At 46.1% G+C, this 20,285-nt stretch overlaps 1 protein-coding gene and 1 long non-coding RNA gene across 3 annotated transcripts in view; one reads left to right on the top strand and one right to left on the bottom strand.

Moving 5' to 3' along the window:
• The window catches only part of HCN4 (hyperpolarization activated cyclic nucleotide gated potassium channel 4), a 123,044-nt gene that overhangs the window by 93,350 nt on the left and 9,409 nt on the right, over window positions 1-20,285 (top strand). Inside the window, exons 4-6 of one of the 2 annotated variants that reach the window (XM_081169193.1) lie at window positions 3,962-4,180; window positions 16,229-16,375; window positions 17,055-17,295. In XM_081169193.1, coding sequence (XP_081025319.1) covers window positions 3,962-4,180; window positions 16,229-16,375; window positions 17,055-17,295 — 607 coding nt within the window. The remainder of the gene's footprint in view (window positions 1-3,961; window positions 4,181-16,228; window positions 16,376-17,054; window positions 17,296-20,285) is intronic. The other variant, XM_081169194.1, reaches the window with a different exon arrangement.
• Window positions 12,362-20,285, bottom strand: part of LOC308572846 — a 198,965-nt gene continuing 191,041 nt past the window's right edge. Inside the window, exon 2 of the long non-coding RNA XR_014001892.1 lies at window positions 12,362-12,601. This is a non-coding gene — a long non-coding RNA (uncharacterized lncRNA). The remainder of the gene's footprint in view (window positions 12,602-20,285) is intronic.

Genomic DNA, 20,285 nt, shown 5'->3' with positions numbered 1-20,285 from the left:
GAGTTGCCTACAAGTGTGTGTGGAAACTAGCCTGGTGCACAGTGGTACAAATGACTTTCATTGCTCCGCCCACATTTGCTTCTGGCCGTGACCACAGCTGCCATGTGACCCCTGGAAGGTTGGCCAGGAGGGAAGGCTGCCCCAAGGTTGAAAGGGTTCTCCATCTCTGTTCCACATGTCTGGGCTTAGGGGATGCAAGCAAAGAGGTCCGAGAACCTGACTCAACTTCCTCACGCATTTAAGTCTCGGTGCCTTTCTTTTCAAACACGCTCATTCTTACTGGATTTCTCCTTTGCTGCTGGGTGGGTGGCCTGGAGAGAGCAGCCCTTCTCTGCCCGAAGGCACCAGGGTAGTGCCTGCTTTGCAAGGGATCTAGACTTGTGGCTTTCAGACCCCACCAGAATCTCAACTGCCCTTAGCTGTGTGACAGGATGGCCTGGTCTAAAGATGGCTCCATTCCAGCCCTTTTCTCTTTAGTAGGACACTTGGAGATGGGAACTGATAAGGACCTCAGAGGTGGTAACCAAAGGATCCCAGTGGCATTGGAGAGCAAGGCGTGATTTCACCCCTATGCCATCCTCATTGTTAGCAAGCTTAGCCTAGACAGGTTGGCGCCAAAGGACAGGTGTCTCTTTGTGAAGCTCTCAAGTTTGTGTGTGTGTGGCCCTTTTGTTGGGTTGCCCATTCAACGATTTGGAACAACGGTGCCTATCAGAACAGGCTGTTCACAGGGTAACTCAACACCAGCACTTGATCTGTTTGCTGTCCTGCCTGAATGGCACTTGCCATTCTCCATGGGACCAAACCTTGCTTGAACCTGACTGATGTTGCAAGGTGACACGATGGCATGGTCAATGGCTGGGGTGACATCTCGGTAACTTTCCACTGATGCCAGAGAGAAAGAGGAGGCCTTGGGGGCACAAAGCAGTGGATCCTGCCATTCCATCCTGCTCCGTTTTGATTTGAGAAGCAAATTCTTAGGAACCATGTACCTACGGGACCACCTCTCCTGGTATGCCCTGCAGAGGACCTTAAGGTCCACAAATGACAACATTTTGGAGGTCCCAAGTCGCAAGGTGGTTAGATTGGTCTCAGCTAGGGCCAGGGCCTTTTCAGTACTGGCCCCGACTTGGTGGAACGCTCTGTCACAAGAGACTAGGGCCCTGCGGGACTTGACATCTTTCTGCAGGGCCTGCAAGACAGAGCTGTTCTGCCTGGCCTTTGGTTTGGACTCAGTCTGACCCTTATGTTTCCCTCCCCTTATGCTTTTGATCTATGGGCTACTTTTGAAATGAGGCTGCATTTTAAATTGCATTTTTACCTGTATTTTAAATCCCCCCCATTTTGTTTTTACTGTAATTTTACTGGTGTTAGCCACCCTGAGCCCGGCTCTGGCTGGGGAGGGTGGGGTATAAATTTATTATTATTATTATTATTATTATTATTATTATTATTATTATTATTATTACTACTACTACTACTACTACTACTACTACTACTACTACATGGCACAGGAGCACTTCCCACAATGCTGAGATCCACAGTGTGAGAAAAGGGCCTCAAGTCTTCAGTTGGGCTTAACAGGTCATGAGAACATCAGAAGAGGCTTGCAGGATCAGGCCAGTGGGCCATCAACTCCAGCATTCTGTTCTCACAAGGGCCAACCAAATTCCCATGGAATCACGCAAGCTTGACCTGAGCCCAGCAGCACGGTGCCCTTCTGCCGCTTCCAGCAACTGGTTTTCAGAAGCTTTGCCATCAAGATTAGTAGTCACTGACAGTCTTATCTCTCGTGAATTTATAGGTCCTGTAGGTTCATTTCCCCATCGGCTAGGGGTAGTAAACATAGTGCCCATTAACTTTGGGAAGTCCCGGCCCCCTTAAATATTTTATGGGGGGACAAAGGGACCTCGACCCCTAGGAGTTGACTTCTATGATCCATGTGATTCCTCCAGGAAGCCCTGTCTTCACTCTTAGTTGCCCCCGATGATGTTGTTACATGGCTGGATTTGAATACAGAACATATCCTTTTGCTACATAATCCCTGACCGGATGCTCACCAATGTGACTGACTAAACCAGAATGAAGAAGTAGCGGGGGGGGGGGTTGGGGGGTGATAATGCCGAAACTATTGTACACAAATGGAACAATAGCGGCAAACGGATTAAATAAAATAAAATACTTAAGCAAGTGTTTCTGGGGAGGCAATCTTTATCCTGCCAAAATTTCTGTTTCTGACCCTGCAATTGAAATTTGAGAATATTCGGCACACTCCTAGGAATTGTGCTCATTCAAGGAGCATTTTAAAGGTGGGCTGGTGATTGCAATGTACTGTTAAAAGAAAGTATTGCTAGTTGTAAAAGCCAGCAACTGATTGTTTTAAGAACCCCTAGTTGGCTGGGTTTCAAGCTCTGGTGTGATTACCACATTTTATCTGCTGCATTCTTATCTCTGTATCAGGGGTGCCAATCCGTGTTTCAGAAGGGAAGATTGATTCATTTATCATTATTTTATCAGGTGAATTAATTAGGAATACAAAAGCAGAGCAGGGAGGCCTGCATAATCAACGACCACACCCTTTCGTCGTTCTCATTATGAGGGTGGGAAGGGTGGTTAACACATGGGAAGGTTTAAAAAGTCTACATTTTATGGGTTTCAGGGAAAATACCCCATCATAAGATGTGAGGGGGTGCAGATGATACTGTTAGAAAGTGCTGGAAGTTTAGCAAATGCCCTTTGCTGAATGAGAAGGTGTGCTCATGTTTTCATGAGGCTGTTTGAATGAAAGCAACACCATTTAATGCAGGGACGTCTTCTGGAAGAGGCACCTACCTGTTTTGGAAAGTCATGTTGACAGAGTGCAATAGATTTTGCAATAGGCTGTGTAAAACGGCGTGAAATGGATTTTGCAAACAGATGGTTCAGAATAGTGTGCAATAGATGTTGTAAAATAGCGCAAAATGGATTTTGCAATCAATGGTGTAACATCTGCACGGGAGGTACAAAATAGGGTGCAAAAGATTCCTGGCACCTGGTCAAGCTGCATGTCATTGGATCATCTGTGTGCATATATGTCTGCATAATTGTCTGTGGGGGAATATTTGTTTGTGCCTATCTTCTGTGTAAAAGCCTGCCCTTTTTAGGATGCAAAAGGTGCTCCTCATCTCCAAATACTGCTCTGTTTCCAAAGGGGGGGATTTTCTTCATGACCAGTTCCTGATTTGAGCAGGTCCTCTCTCTGTGGACCCTGGAGAGCTCACTTGCCTGCAAAGGCAGAATTCCAAGCAGCGCTGCTTGATGGGGTCTGCCCACTCTTTTCTTTTCACACAATGCCCCAAAGCAATTCTAGGTCAGGAGCACTGTGGGGAAATTAAAGGGGTGGACAGGTCCAGCCACCTCTCACTGCTTGGAGTGCCAGGCCATGACTCTGCCAGGTGCAGGGGCCCTGGCAGTTACCCAAAGGTGCCCCTTGCCAATTTCCAGTAAAGTCCTTTCAAGCACCAAAGGGAATGGTGAGCATTTTGCTACCAGTGGCATGCCTAGACCTGTGCTGCCATGTGTGCTGAGCAAAATCAATAAAATAATAATAATAATAATAATAATAATAATAATAATAATAATAATAATAGCATCACCACAGGGCTGGCATGTGGTAGAGGTACAGCCGTACCTCTGATGTCGAACAGAATCTGGTCCAGAAGTCCATTCAACTTCCAAAACATTCGGAAACCAAGGCACGGCTTCCAATTGGCTGCAGGAAGCAGAAGCCGCATCAGACATTTGGGTTCCAAAGAACATTTGCAAACCAGAACACTCCCTTCTGGGTTTGCGGGGTTTGGGAACCAAAACGTTCGACTCGCAAGGTGTTTGGGATCCAGTGTATGTGCAGATCTGTTTTGCAAAGTCCTCGCAGGCTTTGTCCTCCTTGTGTCTTGTAACTCTTGTCTGTCTGTCTCTTTAGAATGACTCCTGGGGGAAGCAATATTCCTATGCGCTGTTCAAGGCTATGAGCCACATGCTGTGTATCGGCTATGGGCAGCAAGCCCCAGTGGGCATGTCCGACGTATGGCTCACTATGCTGAGCATGATTGTCGGGGCCACCTGCTATGCCATGTTCATCGGCCACGCCACAGCCCTCATCCAGTCTTTGGACTCCTCGCGTCGGCAGTATCAGGAGAAGGTAAGCTACTCTGCCTTGTCAACAGTTGCAGTGTGTGTGTGTGTGTGTGTGTGTGTGTGTGTGTGTGTGTTCAAACAGCCAGCTTTACCCTACAAGCGAAGGAGCATTTGAGTGAGTTAGTTAAGGGTGCTGGGAATTGTTCTGTGATGGGTCAGCTATAGTTCCCAGGATTCTTTGGGGGAAGTCATGTGCTTTAATTGTGCTTTAAATGTAAGGTGTGTACACCCTCTTGGATACTAAGAAACACCTTTGTCGTGTGCAATAAGCAGAATTGGGTCGTGTACAAGCAAGAAGACCCATGAAAACCGTACAGATGCATGCAGAAAAGAAGAATCATTATGCCAGCTCCCGTTCATATAAATTACACTAGCAAATTAGCCATTCCACTCTGATGGCTATTTGGGGGGGATATTGGTGATGTTTGGAGTGTATTGGGAAGGGCGTTGGTGCACACATTTTTCTGGGGGGGAGGGGTGTGTGTGGATACAACACGTTTTTGGTGTCTGTATTTTGTCCATGTGCCTCTGCTTTTTGGCTATGATTGCTTCATGCCACGATGTGTTGTTGAATAGATACATTTTTAGGCCAGTCTGTGGGGTTTGGCTCTGACTTTTCTGAGTTTTGGTGTTGAGTTTGTTGTGATTTCCTATTTTTTTTATTTTATAAGATATTTATTAAAGTTTCAGGAATAAAAAAAGAAGTTACAATAGTAATAATAAGAAAAAGGAAAAGGAAAAAAAGAAAAAGGAAAAAAGAAAAAAGAGAGTACAAAATATGAAAAAAGTAAAAACAATTAAAAACAAATCAATCTTTCCATATCTTGTCTTTCATTCACTTGTTTCCCTGACCTCCTCACACCTCCCCTTTTTTGTATTCCAGTTCAGTAAGTTAATTCAGCAAATCCTTTCCCTCTTTGTTTTTATCTTAAACCTTTGTCTTAATATGTAATAACTGTATATTCTCATCTGTTAACAGTCCATTTTTACATACTCCTTATAACATTGCTGCTAAAAACCCCTTAACTTCATTCCAACATCATTCTAACATTCATTAATTTTACAGTATTTCTGTAGATAGTCTTTAAATTTCTTCCAATCTTCTTCCACCGACTCTTCTCCCTGGTCTCGGATTCTGCCAGTCATGTGATTTCCTATTTTGGGGGACTGTGAGTTGGGGTGGGGGCTCTTTGCAGTTTGGTATAACTGGGCACTCTGTGACCGGTTGATGTTTCCCCTCTCACATATTCTGGGGAGGGACCTTTGTGCCGTGGTGCTCTGCATGCAGGTCTCAGCTTCAGCCCCTGGTATCTTCAGCTCAACAGGATCGGGTAATAATAATAATAATAATAAATTTTATTTATATCCCGCCCTCCCCAGCCGAAGCCGGGCTCAGGGCGGCTAACAACAATAAAACAGTACAAAAGTACAACATAAACAACATTCTAAAATCATTCATTATAAAAATTAATTAATTCAAGCCACTGGCAACCATTGGGCCAGAGCTCTGCGAAGATTGCCGAGGGAGGGAGTCAGGCTGTGCCCTGGCCAAAGGCCTGGTGGAACAGCTCTGTCTTGCAGGCCCTGCGGAAAGATGTCAAGTCCCGCAAGGCCCTGGTCTCTTGTGACAGAGCGTTCCACCAGATCGGAGCCACAGCCGAAAAAGCCCTGGCTCTAGTTGAGGTAGCAATTGATGGGAAAGACCTCTCTCAGCCAGAGGCCCCTAAGAGCTACTGTCCATCAGAGTAGGCAGCAGTGAGGAAGGTGGACAAATAATTACACTCTCTCTGTGGATTTAACTTCCTACATTCCCTATACATCACCTACGAAGGTCCAAAATTATTATCTGCTGTTTATTATCATGCTTCCTTGTTCTCTGATAGGTTTTAAAAATAAAACTTGGTTGGTTCATAATTTGTATCTATGAATAGCAGAGTTCAAAAGCTTAGAAGTTCCTGGAGTTCCCCGTCACCCATTCGGTCTCATTCAGACATCACTAGCATTGCCTAAAATGAAAGATAAACACAGAGGAGCCTGACAGGTGTTCTGTGGCATCTGGAGGGCCAAGGATTCCCCATGCCTGCATTAGAGAAAGGCACCAGGAAAGATTCTGGGCCCAAGGGGTGTTTTCCCATCTGTCCTGCTGAACATCTTGGGGGATGAGACCAGCTAACTGTGCCGTTTTCCAACACATTTACCATCTTCCTCCCCAATTCATGTTCCCAGTGTGTTACTTCAGATCTGCGGGCAGATACATGTCTTTTTAATTTTTGTGTTGCACCTGGAAGGAGTGATAAGTGGGTAGAAATAATTGACGATAGCAAGGACAGAAGGCAAATGTCTCTCTGTGTGTGACAAGAGATAGGGATGCACATATATTTTTTTAGCAGAACATGCTGGATCCAGGAGTGGAAGGGAAATTGCTGCTGGTGCTGTTCTACAAATGCTTGCACAAGAGAGGCCATGGTGCCATAGCCAGTGGAGGCTGCTCCATTAGGGTGGGTAAGGTGCTTCTCCACCAACCTCAGTCTGGACTCAGCCAGCTGCCACCTGCCTGCCTTCATACTTATTTTCACCCCGTTCAGGAGTAGCCCTGCCTGCCAGCCAGGCAAGCGAGATGAAGATGGGGGCAAAACCAGAATGAGTTGGCTCTGCCTCTCACTGCCTCCCGCCCCACCTATTTGCAATGTTGTGGTTTTTTAGCATCAGTACAAGTGGTAGTACAGTGTGTTTGCTGGAGGAAAAATGTTGCAAGTACAGGGAGAAAACATTTTGAATACGGTGCAGGAGAAACACAAGGAGGAGATAGTGGTCTGACGGTTTACCAGAGATTAAGCCCATGTAGTCCAGCAGCCTGTTCTCACAGAGGTCAACCAATTGCCTGATCTAGGAAGCCAGCACCTGGACCTGTGTGCAATAGCACCATCTCATCCTGCTGTTTCCAGCAACTGGTATTCACAAATGTATTGTATATGTATCATGACCAGCAGCCACTGGTAGCTTCTCCTCCATGAATTTGTCCAATCCTATTTTAAGGCCATCCAAGTTGGTGGCCATGATTGCCCCTGGTAGAATTCCATAGTCTAAATGCGTGCTGTGTGAAGTCCTTTCTTTTCTCTGTCCCGAATCTTCCAATGTTCACTTCAATTAGAGTCCCTGAGAGGGAGAAAAACTAGTATCTACCTGCTTTCTCCATAGAGCGTCCCAAGCACAATGTACACCATTTTGCAAGGCAAATTTATGTCGAATTCTTTGGGCTTCCTAGTTGCTAGGGCAAAATTAGCTTGTGTGTGTATCAAATATTTATCCCCCTCAGATACCAAATCTTCCTTCATTATTACAATTTTCCTTTTCTGCATTGATTTATTATAATAAACCAGGCACTGCCTTTCAACCATAGTTGCAGTTCAAGATGGCTTAGCAAACTTTCATTGAAAAAAACATTAAAACTATATGAATAGAACTGGAAGACATGCCCATCAACAATGACATTAAGAGCAGCAGTTGAAAAGTCAGTGGCAGATGAACTAACCAAACAAATCAACATCCCCACTGAAATTCCATGAAAACAGCTTTTCCTAGGATCCCAGAAAAAGTCCTCTCTTCAGTAGCCATGCATTTGATCTCTGCAGGTGATGGTGCCTGAAGTGGTGTGTCAGACGATCATCTCAGTTTACCCAGGAGCAAGAGAACCTTCAGTTGCTCTGGTTCCAGTCTGTTTAGGTCTTTTTAAAGATCAGAAGCAGCACTTTACATTATGCCTGGAACCAAAGTGGGAGAGAATCTTACTTATTTTACTTATTCATTTCATAAAATGCATGCACTGCCTGATTGTAGAAAACCTCAAAGTGGTTTACAAAAAGAATAAAACAATACAATTATCAGGGTAATAAGGCTGCTTCCAGATAACCTCTTTACTGAGCATCTGGTCATGATTTGCTTACAAAACGTTCTGATTTGTTCTGATGTTTATGGGGAGGTTAGACAATGTTGCATCGAGCAAAAGTTACCCTACACTTCCCAGCACATTTCTCTATCACTTTCCTTATCGACATCAGGGGGAGAGGGGAAGGTGGGTTCCTTGCCCAAGAGCTAGAAGTCAGCTGCAATTGTGTAAACTGAGATTGCTGATAGGCAGCAGCGTAGCGTGGGTTGTCAGCACCCGGGGCAAGGCAAGTAATTTGCGCCCCCTAACCCGGGGCAAGGCAAGTAATTTGCACCCCCTAACCCGGGACAAGGCAAGTAATTTGCGCCCCCTAACCCGGGGCAAGGCAAGTAATTTGCGCCCCCTAACCCGGAGCAAGGCAAGTAATTTGCGCCCCCTAACCTCCCGCCGCTGCCAGCTTCTTCTTGCTGCTGCCTGGTCTGGTCTGGTGTGGTTCTCTCCCGCGCTCAGCGCTGCGCTGGGTGGCCGCTGCACTGTCCCTCCCCCAGATAGTCCCTCGCTCTCTCTCCGCACCGCACGCCTGGCACCCACCCCCTCCACAGTGGGAGGCGACCCAGCAGCTCGGATCGGATTCGCACAGCCAGCACTGCAGTGAGAGAGAGTGAGTGAGCCAGGTAGGGGCAGAGAGCTGCGAGTGCGAGCGCGCCCCCCCAGATGTTGCGCCCGGTGCGGCCGGCCCCCCCTGCACCCCCCACGCTATGCCACTGCTGATAGGTGATTGAATCCCACCCCTAAATAGTGACCATTTGGGTGGGATACAACAAAGTGGTTTCATGAGTGGAGCAAAGTCTGCTCACACAATGGAATTTTTTTGTTATGTCACCCCCTACCCCGTGCCCCCTAAATCTGCTCTTGAGGTTTGAGGGAAAGCCCAAAGTTTAGGAGGTATACAGGAGGAGGGGAGAGGGAAAATTTCATGTTGCATAAGCGAACCTCGTTCTACACATGCATAGCCCACTTAACTTTACGTCGAATCCCACCCAGAGTATCCTTAAATACAGGAAGAGCACTGTGAATAGGGAAAAGCTATGTGAATCATATTAGGCGAGTGTTTCCTTAAAAGTTTGATCCGATTTTGAAGTCAGCTGTAGAGCTTGCCTTTCTGGCTTGATCCAGGTCAATAATGGTGATGGATGGATTCCTAGGCGACAGATCTCAAGGGAAGAGGAAGGAGGAGGAGGGTGGGTTTTAATGAAAAGCAAACACCTGAGAACAGGAACGTTATGCTAACATAGCCCTGCATGGATCCAACCCCATTGTGTCAGGATATCTTTCAGGCATAAGCAGATCCATCGAACGGTGTCTCACGAGACGTATCTTTGGATGCGTTTCAAAGAAATGTTATTTCCCCAGGGTGTCTGAAGAAATATAGCCACCGAGAAGAGAGATTATTCAATTTCCTGTGGGAGACAATGGGGCAAAGGATGGCCTACACCTAATGAATATTTACTTCCAGCCGGCCTTGCTGGAACTCTGAATAGCCTTGTTTGAAATGAGGACACTGGGTGATTTACAGTCCCAACCATTCAGTTTAGGAACATGTATGCATCCAAGGATATTTTAAGCAGAACAGTGTAGCTTCAAAAGGTTTGCAGCTGAGTGGACCAACCAGAGCTTTCCCCAACCAGGTGCTCAGTAGATGTTTTGGATTACAACTCCCTTCTGCAATGGCCAACACCACCAGTGGTCAGGGATGGCAGGACTTTTGGTTCAACCGCATCTGGAGGGCACCAGACTGAGAATGTCTGGTGCAGAGCATCTGAAACAGAAAAAAGAAGGGGTGTTAAAAAGTCATCTTTGCATCATCTTGTCCCTGCTGGAGACAGCAGTGATGGGTTGCCTGGGAGTTGTTCTCTGGGTATCTTAGAGCTAAAATGCACATTCAGAAAGATCACATGGTAAGCCCTTCCTTGACTCTGCTATTTCTTTATTTCTGCAAGTGGAAGGTCACATTGTGAACTTCTGCCCTCATTTAAAAAACTGTAGACCAAAAGTATCTCAGGGAGAAGAGCTCAAAGCTAGTCATACCACTCACTTCATGGAATGTCAAATTTTCTGTGTAAGCTGACTGAGGCTGATGGGAGTTGTAGCCCAAAAGGGCATCACTTTGGGGAAGGCTAGAGTAAAGGAACTTCTTAAATGTGTGTTCTTCATCAAGCCATCTTATCTGAAGCCCCATCCTCTCCTCTCCATCTGCTGCCATAGCTGAGCTCTTCAGCTTTGGCCAAGAATGCAAGGCAGGACGATGAGCAAAATGTGTGATGCTCCTAGGGCAAGGCTAGCCAATGCAGTGCTCTCCAGATGTTGCTGGATTTCAGCTCCCATCAGTCCCAGTCAGCGTGGCCTATGGACGGGGTTGATGGGAGTTGGAGTCCTGAGGTGTTTAGGACTCCAGCTCTATTGGCTAGCCTTGAACCACTTTGGAGGGGAAATATTCACAGAACTGTTCTGTCACCCTTGTTTGAGCATCCGCAGGAGACTGCCCTGCGTGTACAAGGAAGAGGCAACAGGAAGAATTACGGCACTTACCTAGTACAAGGTTCTGATGCTGTCAAGTTTTTCCGATGTGTTTTTTAAAGCTCTTTCTTTATCTATTCTCCGGAATCAAGTTCAGAGATGAAAACATGCCTTCACACTAGGGATAGGTCAATCTATTGGTTTGGTTTCTCTTTTTTTCTCTTTTTTCCAATCTTAAATTCAGTTTGTGGTTGATTGATTGATTGATTGATTGATTCAAAACATCCTCATGAAAATCCACCAGTGTTTTAGTGTGAATTTCTCCTAAGCCACACCTTTTTTTGCAAAGCAGCATTCCCCTAATATAAGGCATTTTTGTAGGCTGCTTTCACCAATATATGCATGTTTCTCCTCACTTTACCCTGGTGTATGCATTTTTGTACACATGACTTGGCTGCAGAACTGCATTGCAAAATTCGCAGAAGTGCAAATTTCAAAAGATGGGCCGCCTTTCAGTTCTGTCCTGTTTCAAGAAGTGTGTATACGTAGATTTGCTTTTAAATGCAAACTCAATCAAATTGCTCCAACAACCATAGTCCTAAGTACTTTTAAGTAGCTAGCAATACCCTAGTGTCCCAGTTTGCTATTGGGAGAGACAATGTTGTAGTTTTAGAGATGCCCGTAAAACGGCATCTAGGCAGCTGACAGGAGGCCATATTGCTTTTTCCTGTGAGAGGCACATCCAACACCGAGAACAATGTTAAGCATTGTGAGGTGCTCCTACAACAGAGAGCCATTAGTTAATAGCAGTGTAATTGATTTCCAGCCACTAAGAATGCAGGTGAACCATTTGAATGGGGTCATTAGTGGCAGCACTCATGAATATTCTTGACCATCTTAGCTGTGGGCGGCTCGAGACAAGAGGCAGCGAAGTTCCAGGAAACCCCATCAGCCCCCACTATGCCTCCTTGAATACATTAAGCTGTCTTCCCTGATCTTTGGCTTCATCAGGTGGTTATCATGCAAGGCATGCTAGAACAGGCCATCCCAGCAGCAAATGAGTAACACTCATGTTTGCAGAGAATGGTGTAGAGGGATGGAGAAATGTGATTCCCTTTGCATTTAATGCTGAATCTTTCAAACCTGCAGTTTCTGAAACAATATGTGAGCTGAAACACAGCCCCTTTGAAATTTGCACTCCAAAATTGGCAATGCAGCTCTGTGGCCAAGTAAGGGTCCGGTATCTTTTCCCCAGAGGTTGGTGGTGGGGAGAAACCCACCTCCTGGAAAGGATTAAGCTCCCCCTTCTTCTCCTTTCACTTGCAATGCCCTATTCAAGAACTTAATGTCTGTGGCTGCTTCTGGAGTAGGGAAAGTTATGTGGAACATATAGTTTGACCCTTCATTGCTGTAATTGAAGGGCTGTGTTTGAAAGGAGACAGGTTGTTACCTTGGGTTAGAGCAGCAGTTCTCAACCTGTGGGTCCCCAGATGTTGTTGGACTACAACTCCCATCATCCCTGAGCTCTGGCCTTGCTAGCTAGGGGTGATGGGAGTTGTAGTTCAACATCTGGGGAGCCACAGGTTGAGAAAGGCTGGGTTAGAGCATCTGTTCTGCATGCAAAGAGCCTCAGGTTGAATCCCCAGGTAGGGCTGGAGGAGATGCTGTGGTGAACACACAGGGTCCCTGGATGTTTCACCGTTTATTGATACCCGTGCCACCACTTTATTTCTCACTGCCACCACCCAGGCCATACCTGTTACAATACTGAGTCCAGTCAGGTTTAAATTGGAACATAAACTTTTGTTTACATATTGCGGTTTAACAAGCGTGTGGTTTCATAAACGGTATCGGTCAATTACAAACATGGGGTGCCTATCCAGACCTATAACTTCCACTACCTGCTCTCACTCACTAAACCACCTCTCAGATATTGACTTGTCTTCCTAGCTCCTAACTGTTCCTGACTCAGCTTATTTCGCTACACTAACTCAACCTACCCACAGACTCTATCCCAATTCACTCCCACTCCAACCAACCACCCAGCTCCCAACGAACTCCTCCCTTTGCCCCTCCCAGAGCTGGTTTTATAGTCCCTCTGACTTCACATCCTGGGTCCTGATTGGGTAACCTGTTTAACTTTTTCCCCTCCAGCATTCTCATATGTTAACGTCACAGATGCTGCCAGCCAATGTAGACAGATCTGCAGTAGATGTACCCACGGTATGACTCATTATAAGTCAGCTTCCTATGTTCGTATGAAAGACAGATGGGTCTTTAAAATGCATGAAAATGCAACACTGAAAACACTGGTAGAGTTTAATCCGAGCCAGGATGCGTCATGCATTAGAATTCGTTTTTTTCAAGCTAGGGTTCAACCCTGGGCCATGGGATGTGGTAATAAGCTACATCCATTCTAATGAGTCGTTTTGGGGAAAATGCTCTTAATTAGTCATACAGAGATCTGTTCTGCAAGTGTGCCCTTGGGCATGTGCAAAGTGCCTCTCCCGCACCACTGTGCAATTATAACTAGCCTCCACATAGCTGAGAAGAGGTGTTCTGAGGTCATGACTTCCAGGCAGATTTGTGATTTGCCTTGGCTTCGTAGAAATCCTGCCCTGCACAGAGGCCTCATTCCAGGGCAGGAAATGATGGCACAGGGGGACATGAAACAGGTCCACAGGGTGCATGTCTTCTCATGTGCTACATTTTCAAGTATGCAATTTAATAATTGCGCATTGTTCCATGGTTCTAATAAATACTTATTTAATTAACAACCTCAAAACTTTGCGTGGCTTCCCACCGGCATTCCCCAACATCTCCACCGTTAACAGATCAGAAAGAATGCATTCGACATGTGTCCTTCCCAACTAAGCGAATATATTCTAGAAAGTTAAGAGAAGGGCTGTGGGCAGATTTGTCCCCAAAATGGGTTTTAGTTTTAGCTCAGTGAAGGAAAGAAAATTCAAGATGATGTCCAGCCTTGTGGGTTCTCTTCTTGTCTGTAAAGAAGAGGTGTCTCGTCCCCTCGCTCCCTTTGGGGACTTCTTAGTTCAGAGAAAATGCGAGTAAGAGTTTAGAAAACTATGCCTGGCATGGAGAAAGTTGAAGGATAAAAGTTTTTTATCCTTCCTCTTTCAGAAGAATTCATGGACACTGAACAAAGCTGAATGTTGGAAGACTCGGGGGAGAGAAATGCAGCACATAGTTGGACTATGGAATTTGCTTCTTCAAGAGGCAATGGTGGCCACCAACTTGGGTGGTTTCAAAAGAGGATTAGGCAAATTTTTGAAGGATAAAGCTATCCATGGCTAGTAGCTATGATGACTATGTTCCAGCTTCATCTGTTGGTGGCATTGCTCCTCTTGAATACCAGTTGCTGAAAACAGCAAGTGGGCAGACTACTGTTGCTCTCAGATCCTGCTTGCAGATCTAGTTGGACTAGAGGAGCTATTGGCTTGATCCATCAGACTCTCCTTATGCTCTTCTATGATATATGTTAATAATAATAATAATAATAATAATAATAATAATAATAATGGCAACTGTCAGAGCTGCTTCCAGATCCTAGCTCACAGAGGATCACGCTAGCCAGCGGTCACTTGTAAAAGTCTTTATTGAGTTACAGTTTCCATTCTCAAGCTGCTGCGCGCAGCTCTACGTCTTACGGGTTAGACCGGCGAAGCTCCGTCTGAGTCTCCGCCCCCTGTGCACCGGCTTACTAACCTAGCCTTACTCCACCTTTTCCGCCTGACCGTTCTTCTCTGGGTCCCTCTGCCCCCCGTGGTCTCTTCCTTCCGGGATTCTTCTGACGCGGACCCCCCGGACCCTCCTGTCTCCTTGCGCCGGGCTTTAGGACCTGGCTCCCTTTCCGGGCTGCTTACTGCGCCACCTTCCTGTGCATTTGAACTTGGCGCGCGCGCCCAACCTTCCACTTTCCGCCTGACCGTTTCTTCGCTCCCCGATGGAGGTGTGGCCACTCCTGACTCGTGCCCTCCCTCCTGTTGCGAGCTGCCAGCGCTTGATGCCTGGCGCCCTTCTTCTCCCCTGCTCTCTGTTGGTGACGCTGGTCCTGATTTCCAACTGCTCCCCTCTGAGCCCCCTCTGGACCCTTCTTCCTGGGGTGTCCCCCTAGGTTCCCCCCTTGCTCTGGCCACTGGTGCTCCTTTCTGTGAATCTTCTGATTCACTGGAAAGACTCGGAGATCTCGGGTCGTCGTCATCACTCATCTTTTCTTCTGCCTCCTCCCCCTCGCTCTCTGTTTCCTCCCTTGCCCTCGCCTCTGCTCCTGAACCCCTGACAGCAACCATAGCAACAATTCATTGGGTACTAAAATAACCAACTGCCCATAAATATTTATCAGGAAGAATTTCCAGAGAGACAACAAGGAGCCTAAAGGCTAACAATTTTTATGCATCACCTTGAGTCCACTTCACAAATGCATGAAGTATAACCCTCAGATTTCAAAGCAATTGGAAGCCGAAATGTTTTGTGACATAAAAAATTCTCTGCTTTGTTAATGAACTATAATTGACCCTTTACCACAGCAATGGTAGTTATTAAAACGATCAACTTGGCAGCGCTGAGTTAATTAACACGTTTGGTGGGAAAGGAAACCATTTTCTGTATTCAGGCCCAGATGCATGGAGTTGAACTTCTTGATGAGTTGCAGTCCAACACTGGAGCCTCTAGGCTTATCATTGGCCTTTGTCTTGCATACATTCTGGCTCTGATTGCATTTCCCTTATCTTCCCCGACCCCCAGTTCCTTTCTGAAGTCGCTGCTTACAAGTCCACCACCACCACTCTTGGTGGATTATTCTATGCATCTGATAGTCTTCAACTTGCCTCTTTGTTGGTTTTACCAGGAATCGTCACTAACGATCTGGTCCTGGGTGGTCTTCTTAAATTACTCACTGTCCCCATTTCCCTCTCTTTGCCTTTAGGGATGTGTTTTTTAAAAAATTGTGAGTGTGCATCATTAGATTAGGTCATTAGGTCCTGTATACCTGAAGGAGCGTCTCCACCCCCATCATTCTACCTGGACACTGAGGTCCAGCACCGAGGGCCTTCTGGCGGTTCCCTCACTGCGAAAAGCCAAGTTACAGGGAACCAGGCAGAGGGCCTTCTCGGTAGTGGCGCCCGCCCTGTGGAACACCCTCCCACCAGATGTAAAAGAGAACAACTACTACCAGGCTTTTAGAAGACATCTGAAGGCAGCCCTGTTTAGGGAAGCTTTTAATGTTTGATGTATTACAGTATTTTAATATTTTTTTGGAAGCTGCCCAGAGTGGCTGGGGAGGCCCAGCCAGATGGGCGGGGTATAAATAAATTATTATTATTATTATTACTATTAGATTGGTCGCTGTGGGTTTCAGCCTCTTTATGCCAAGCCTATAAAAGTCAGTCAAGGCTGCAAACCAGAGCTTCACTGGACACAGTGGGACTTACATCTGAATATGCGTAGGCAAGGCTGGCACTAGGTTTCTGGGACGCTGGACCAATTTGACCCGACTCTTTCTGAAACAGCTTCTGACACGCTATGCGATGGCTTCCTGCAATCCCAGGAGAGGGGGGTGTCTAGTATGCCCTGCTCCATTTCGACACTCCAGTTAAAAGCCTCTTCCTTTCCTGCTTTCCTCCCACCCAGTACAAGCAAGTGGAGCAGTACATGTCCTTCCACAAGCTCCCAGCTGAGATGCGGCAGAGGATCCACGACTACTACGAACACCGCTACCAGGGCAAAATGTTTGACGAGGAGAGCATCCTGGGAGAACTGAGTGAGCCATTGAGGGAGGTGAGTTGTATAGGAGAGGGGCAGCCGGCATCTGACTGAGGGGTTACGCAACAACAGGGGGACCCCATTAGGGACTGAAGAGTGTGTCCGGAACACTAAAGAGTTAGGCCTGTGTCGCTCTATTAAAGAAAACGTAGCAAGAGGTCAACAGATTAATCAACTCGCAGCTTTGTGTTAAGTTGATTAACCTGCTGATTGGTTAAATCTGTGAATGTCCACATAGGAGGGAAGGAAAAATCCCAACAGCTTTAAAATAAGAAGCGTACAGTGGTACCTCGGTTTTTGAACCATCCCAGAAGACTGTTCGGCTTCCAAAACGTTCAGAAACCGAGGCACAGAGGGAGAATTTCGATTTCAATTGAGAAAACTGAAAAACACACAGTGGAAGCCGTTTGACTTTTGAGGCGCGTTCGAAAATGGAAGCATTTACCTCTGGGTTTTCAGCGTTCGAAAACCAAAACGTTCAGCTTCCGAGATGCTCAAAAACTGAGGTACCACTGTATCTCCTTTTTTCTGGATGGGGAGAGTGGGTGCAGCCTGGGAAGAGTTTTAAGGGCCTGGCTGAGAGGTCTGGAGGGCCACATTAGGCTCCCAGGCCTGAGACTCACCACCCCTGGTTTAAACAAGCAAATAAAACCACAACCACCTACTGAATTCCCTCCCTCTCTCTCACGACCAGGAGATCATCAACTTCAACTGCCGGAAACTTGTGGCCTCCATGCCTCTGTTTGCCAACGCAGACCCCAATTTTGTAACATCCATGCTGACCAAGCTGCGTTTTGAGGTGTTCCAGCCAGGCGACTACATCATCCGGGAAGGGACGATCGGAAAGAAGATGTATTTTATCCAGCACGGGGTGGTGAGTGTGCTCACCAAAGGCAACAAGGAGACCAAGCTGGCTGATGGTTCCTACTTTGGAGGTAAGCAAGGCCTGCCCTGTATGGATTTTATAGCTTCGTAAATGTAGTGTTTAGGGATGCGGGTGGCACTGTGGGTTAAACCACAGAGCCTAGGACTTGCCGATCAGAAGGTCGGCAGTTCGAATCCCCGCAACGGGGTGAGCTCCCGTTGCTTGGTCCCTGCTCCTGCCAACCTAGCAGTTCAAAAGCACATCCAAGTGCAAGTAGATAAATAGGTACCGCTCCGGCGGGAAGGTAAACAGCGTTTCCATGTACTGCTCTGGTTCGCCAGAAGCAGCTTAGTCATGCTGGCCACATGACCTGGAAGCTCTACGCCGGCTCCCTTGGCCAATAAAGCGAGATGAGCGCCACAACCCCAGAGTTGGTCACGACTGGACCTAATGGTCAGGGGTCCCTTTACCTTTACCTTTAAATGTAGTGTCACAGGGTTGCATCCAATGGAGCCCTAAGTTAAAGTCGCTTAGCAGAAACGTTTTGCACCAGCAGAACACTGTTGTGCAAAAAGAATGCACAAGCAGTTTACTTTGTTGCCCAACAGGTTGTAGAATCTGTTGCACAACAAATTTTCACTAGCACAACTGTTGCATTGGTGTCCTCTGTTGTGCAACATTAAAACTCACCAGTCTTCCAGCACAAGAATTCTTGCATTAGTGAACAGAGAGTGTTGAATAAAAACTCCTAAGTCATTTATACCCAAATTCATTTTGAATATATTGAACAACAGGCCCTCACCTTCAGAATACCAATGCATTTTTAAAAATGTACTGCTTATCCATAAATCCCATTTTTTCCTAATCATTTATTTCACTAGATTTGATTTATTATCTCCATATCAATTATTATCTCCATACCAAAAACAACCAGAATCAAAAGGCAAATAACATTACAATATAACAGCCAAGCCAGTGGGTTTATCTCTAACTTTTTACATATACACACTGCTTTTGTGGGAGAAGCATCTGCATGGGACACATAGCACCCCCTAGTGGTGCTAGCAGGGATTACATTAAGAGCCCAAACTGATAAACCTAACAGGAGGTGTCATAAGCAATTCATCCTGTCTGTGATGGGCTGTCATGATTTCTTCCCTAGGCTCCCCAGGAACTCCATCGGGTAATTTCATGCATCTTCCCAAAAGTACCATTCCTGCTATTCCTTGACAGGAAGCTGTGGCAGTTAATCCAGTGAAAACCATCAGCCTATAAAAGTAGCTGGGGCTCCAATAACTTCTCATATTTAGAGATCTCTAGAAAGGTAGCCTTGGAAACTCAGTGTTGCTTGTGACCCAACACAGTAAGGATTTTATTTCTGTGCAGCTCAGTCCTGATGCTAGAAAGGTCAGATCCTTAACTGGCATAAGCCTTAGGCTGATTTTCCTAAATTTCCTGGTTAAGACATTGATGGGAAACCTGTAGTCTTCAAAATATTGCTGGACCCCATCTCCCATCATCCCTCACCACTGCTTATGCTGGCTGGAGCTAATGGAACTTGTAGACCAGTAACATTTGGAGGGCTCTCCACCCCCCTCCCTGGGTGTAACACTGGAACTAAGAATTAGACCAGGAGAAAGCAGCGCTCTCTCTCTCTCTCTCATTTTTATTTGATTTTTCCAATAAAAAGTTATAAAAATCCAAATACATATCCATATGCAGAGATTTCTCCGAATCTCAGGATTCCATCCCCCTTCCCTGGAGTCCTAATTTAAATATTTAAAACGGCATCTTCTTCCAAACTCATATCAGCCCACATTGTCCATGGTAATTGTTACACTACAAGTGAAATCAAATTCATAGAATCATAGAATCATAGAATCATAGAATCATAGAATCATAGAGTTGGAAGAGACCCCAAGGGCCATCGAGTCCAACCCTCTGCCAAGCAGGAAACACCATCAGAGCACTCCTGACATATGGTTGTCAAGCCTCTGCTTAAAGACCTCCAAAGAAGGAGACTCCACCACACTCCTTGGCAGCCAATTCCACTGTCGAACAGCTCTTACTGTCAGGAAGTTCTTCCTAATGTTTAGGTGGAATCTTCTTTCTTGTAGTTTGGATCCATTGCTCCGTGTCCGCTTCTCTGGAGCAGCAGAAAACAACCTTTCTCCCTCCTCTATGTGACATCCTTTTATATATTTGAACATGGCTATCATATCACCCCTTAACCTCCTCTTCTCCAGGCTAAACATGCCCAGCTCCCTTATCCGTTCCTCATAAGGCATCGTTTCCAGGCCTTTGATCATTTTGGTTGCCCTCCTCTGGACACGTTCCAGTTTGTCAGTGTCCTTCTTGAACTGTGGCAAGAGTGTCCTTCTCTGGAAAGATGGAAAGAGATCGAAAGCAGCTTTCTCCAGCTTGATGCCCTCCAGGTGTTGGTGATCAATAGAGATACTCCCATCAACAGAGATACTAAGCCTGGCCAATGGTCAGGCATGACGGTAGGTGAACATCACCTGAAGGACATCAGGTTAAGGAAGGCTGGGCTATGGGATCATGCTCATCCCTCCGTGTCAGGCACAAATTCCTCTCCCTCCTTCACACCGATGGACACACAAATTCACAAATAGAGACCTCTCTCTGTCTCGCTTGCTATTGCGTATGACCATCAGCATCCTGGATTGAGCTTGCTATGCCATATTGGTAAATCCAATTCTGAAGATGAGTTTAATTGTGGAGCCAGCTTCACTTTGACCTGAGTTTGAAAGGGTCACGTGTCATATTGAAATTGAGTAGAGAAGAAAGGAAGAATTCATGGGTCAAAAGGGAGGAGTAGATGAGCTTTTGCAGAATTTTTTTTGGCCAAAATCCAAGCCATAAAAGCTAGTTTTAGTTGAGCACACACCTGCTATATAAAAAGTCTCAGGTTCAGTCTTGTCCATCTGCAGTTGAAAAGGATCAGGGAGCAGGTGATGGGAAGAACCATTTGCCCGAGACTCTGCCAGTTTGAGAAAGCCAAGAGTTGCCAAATTTTATAGGTATCCATTTCTACACACA

The sequence above is a fragment of the Podarcis bocagei genome, assembly GCF_964188305.1.
Source record: "Podarcis bocagei genome assembly, chromosome: 14".
Taxonomy (NCBI): domain Eukaryota; kingdom Metazoa; phylum Chordata; class Lepidosauria; order Squamata; family Lacertidae; genus Podarcis; species Podarcis bocagei.
Note: the sequence above shows the minus strand (reverse complement) of the source record. Positions and strands in the feature narration are given on the sequence as shown.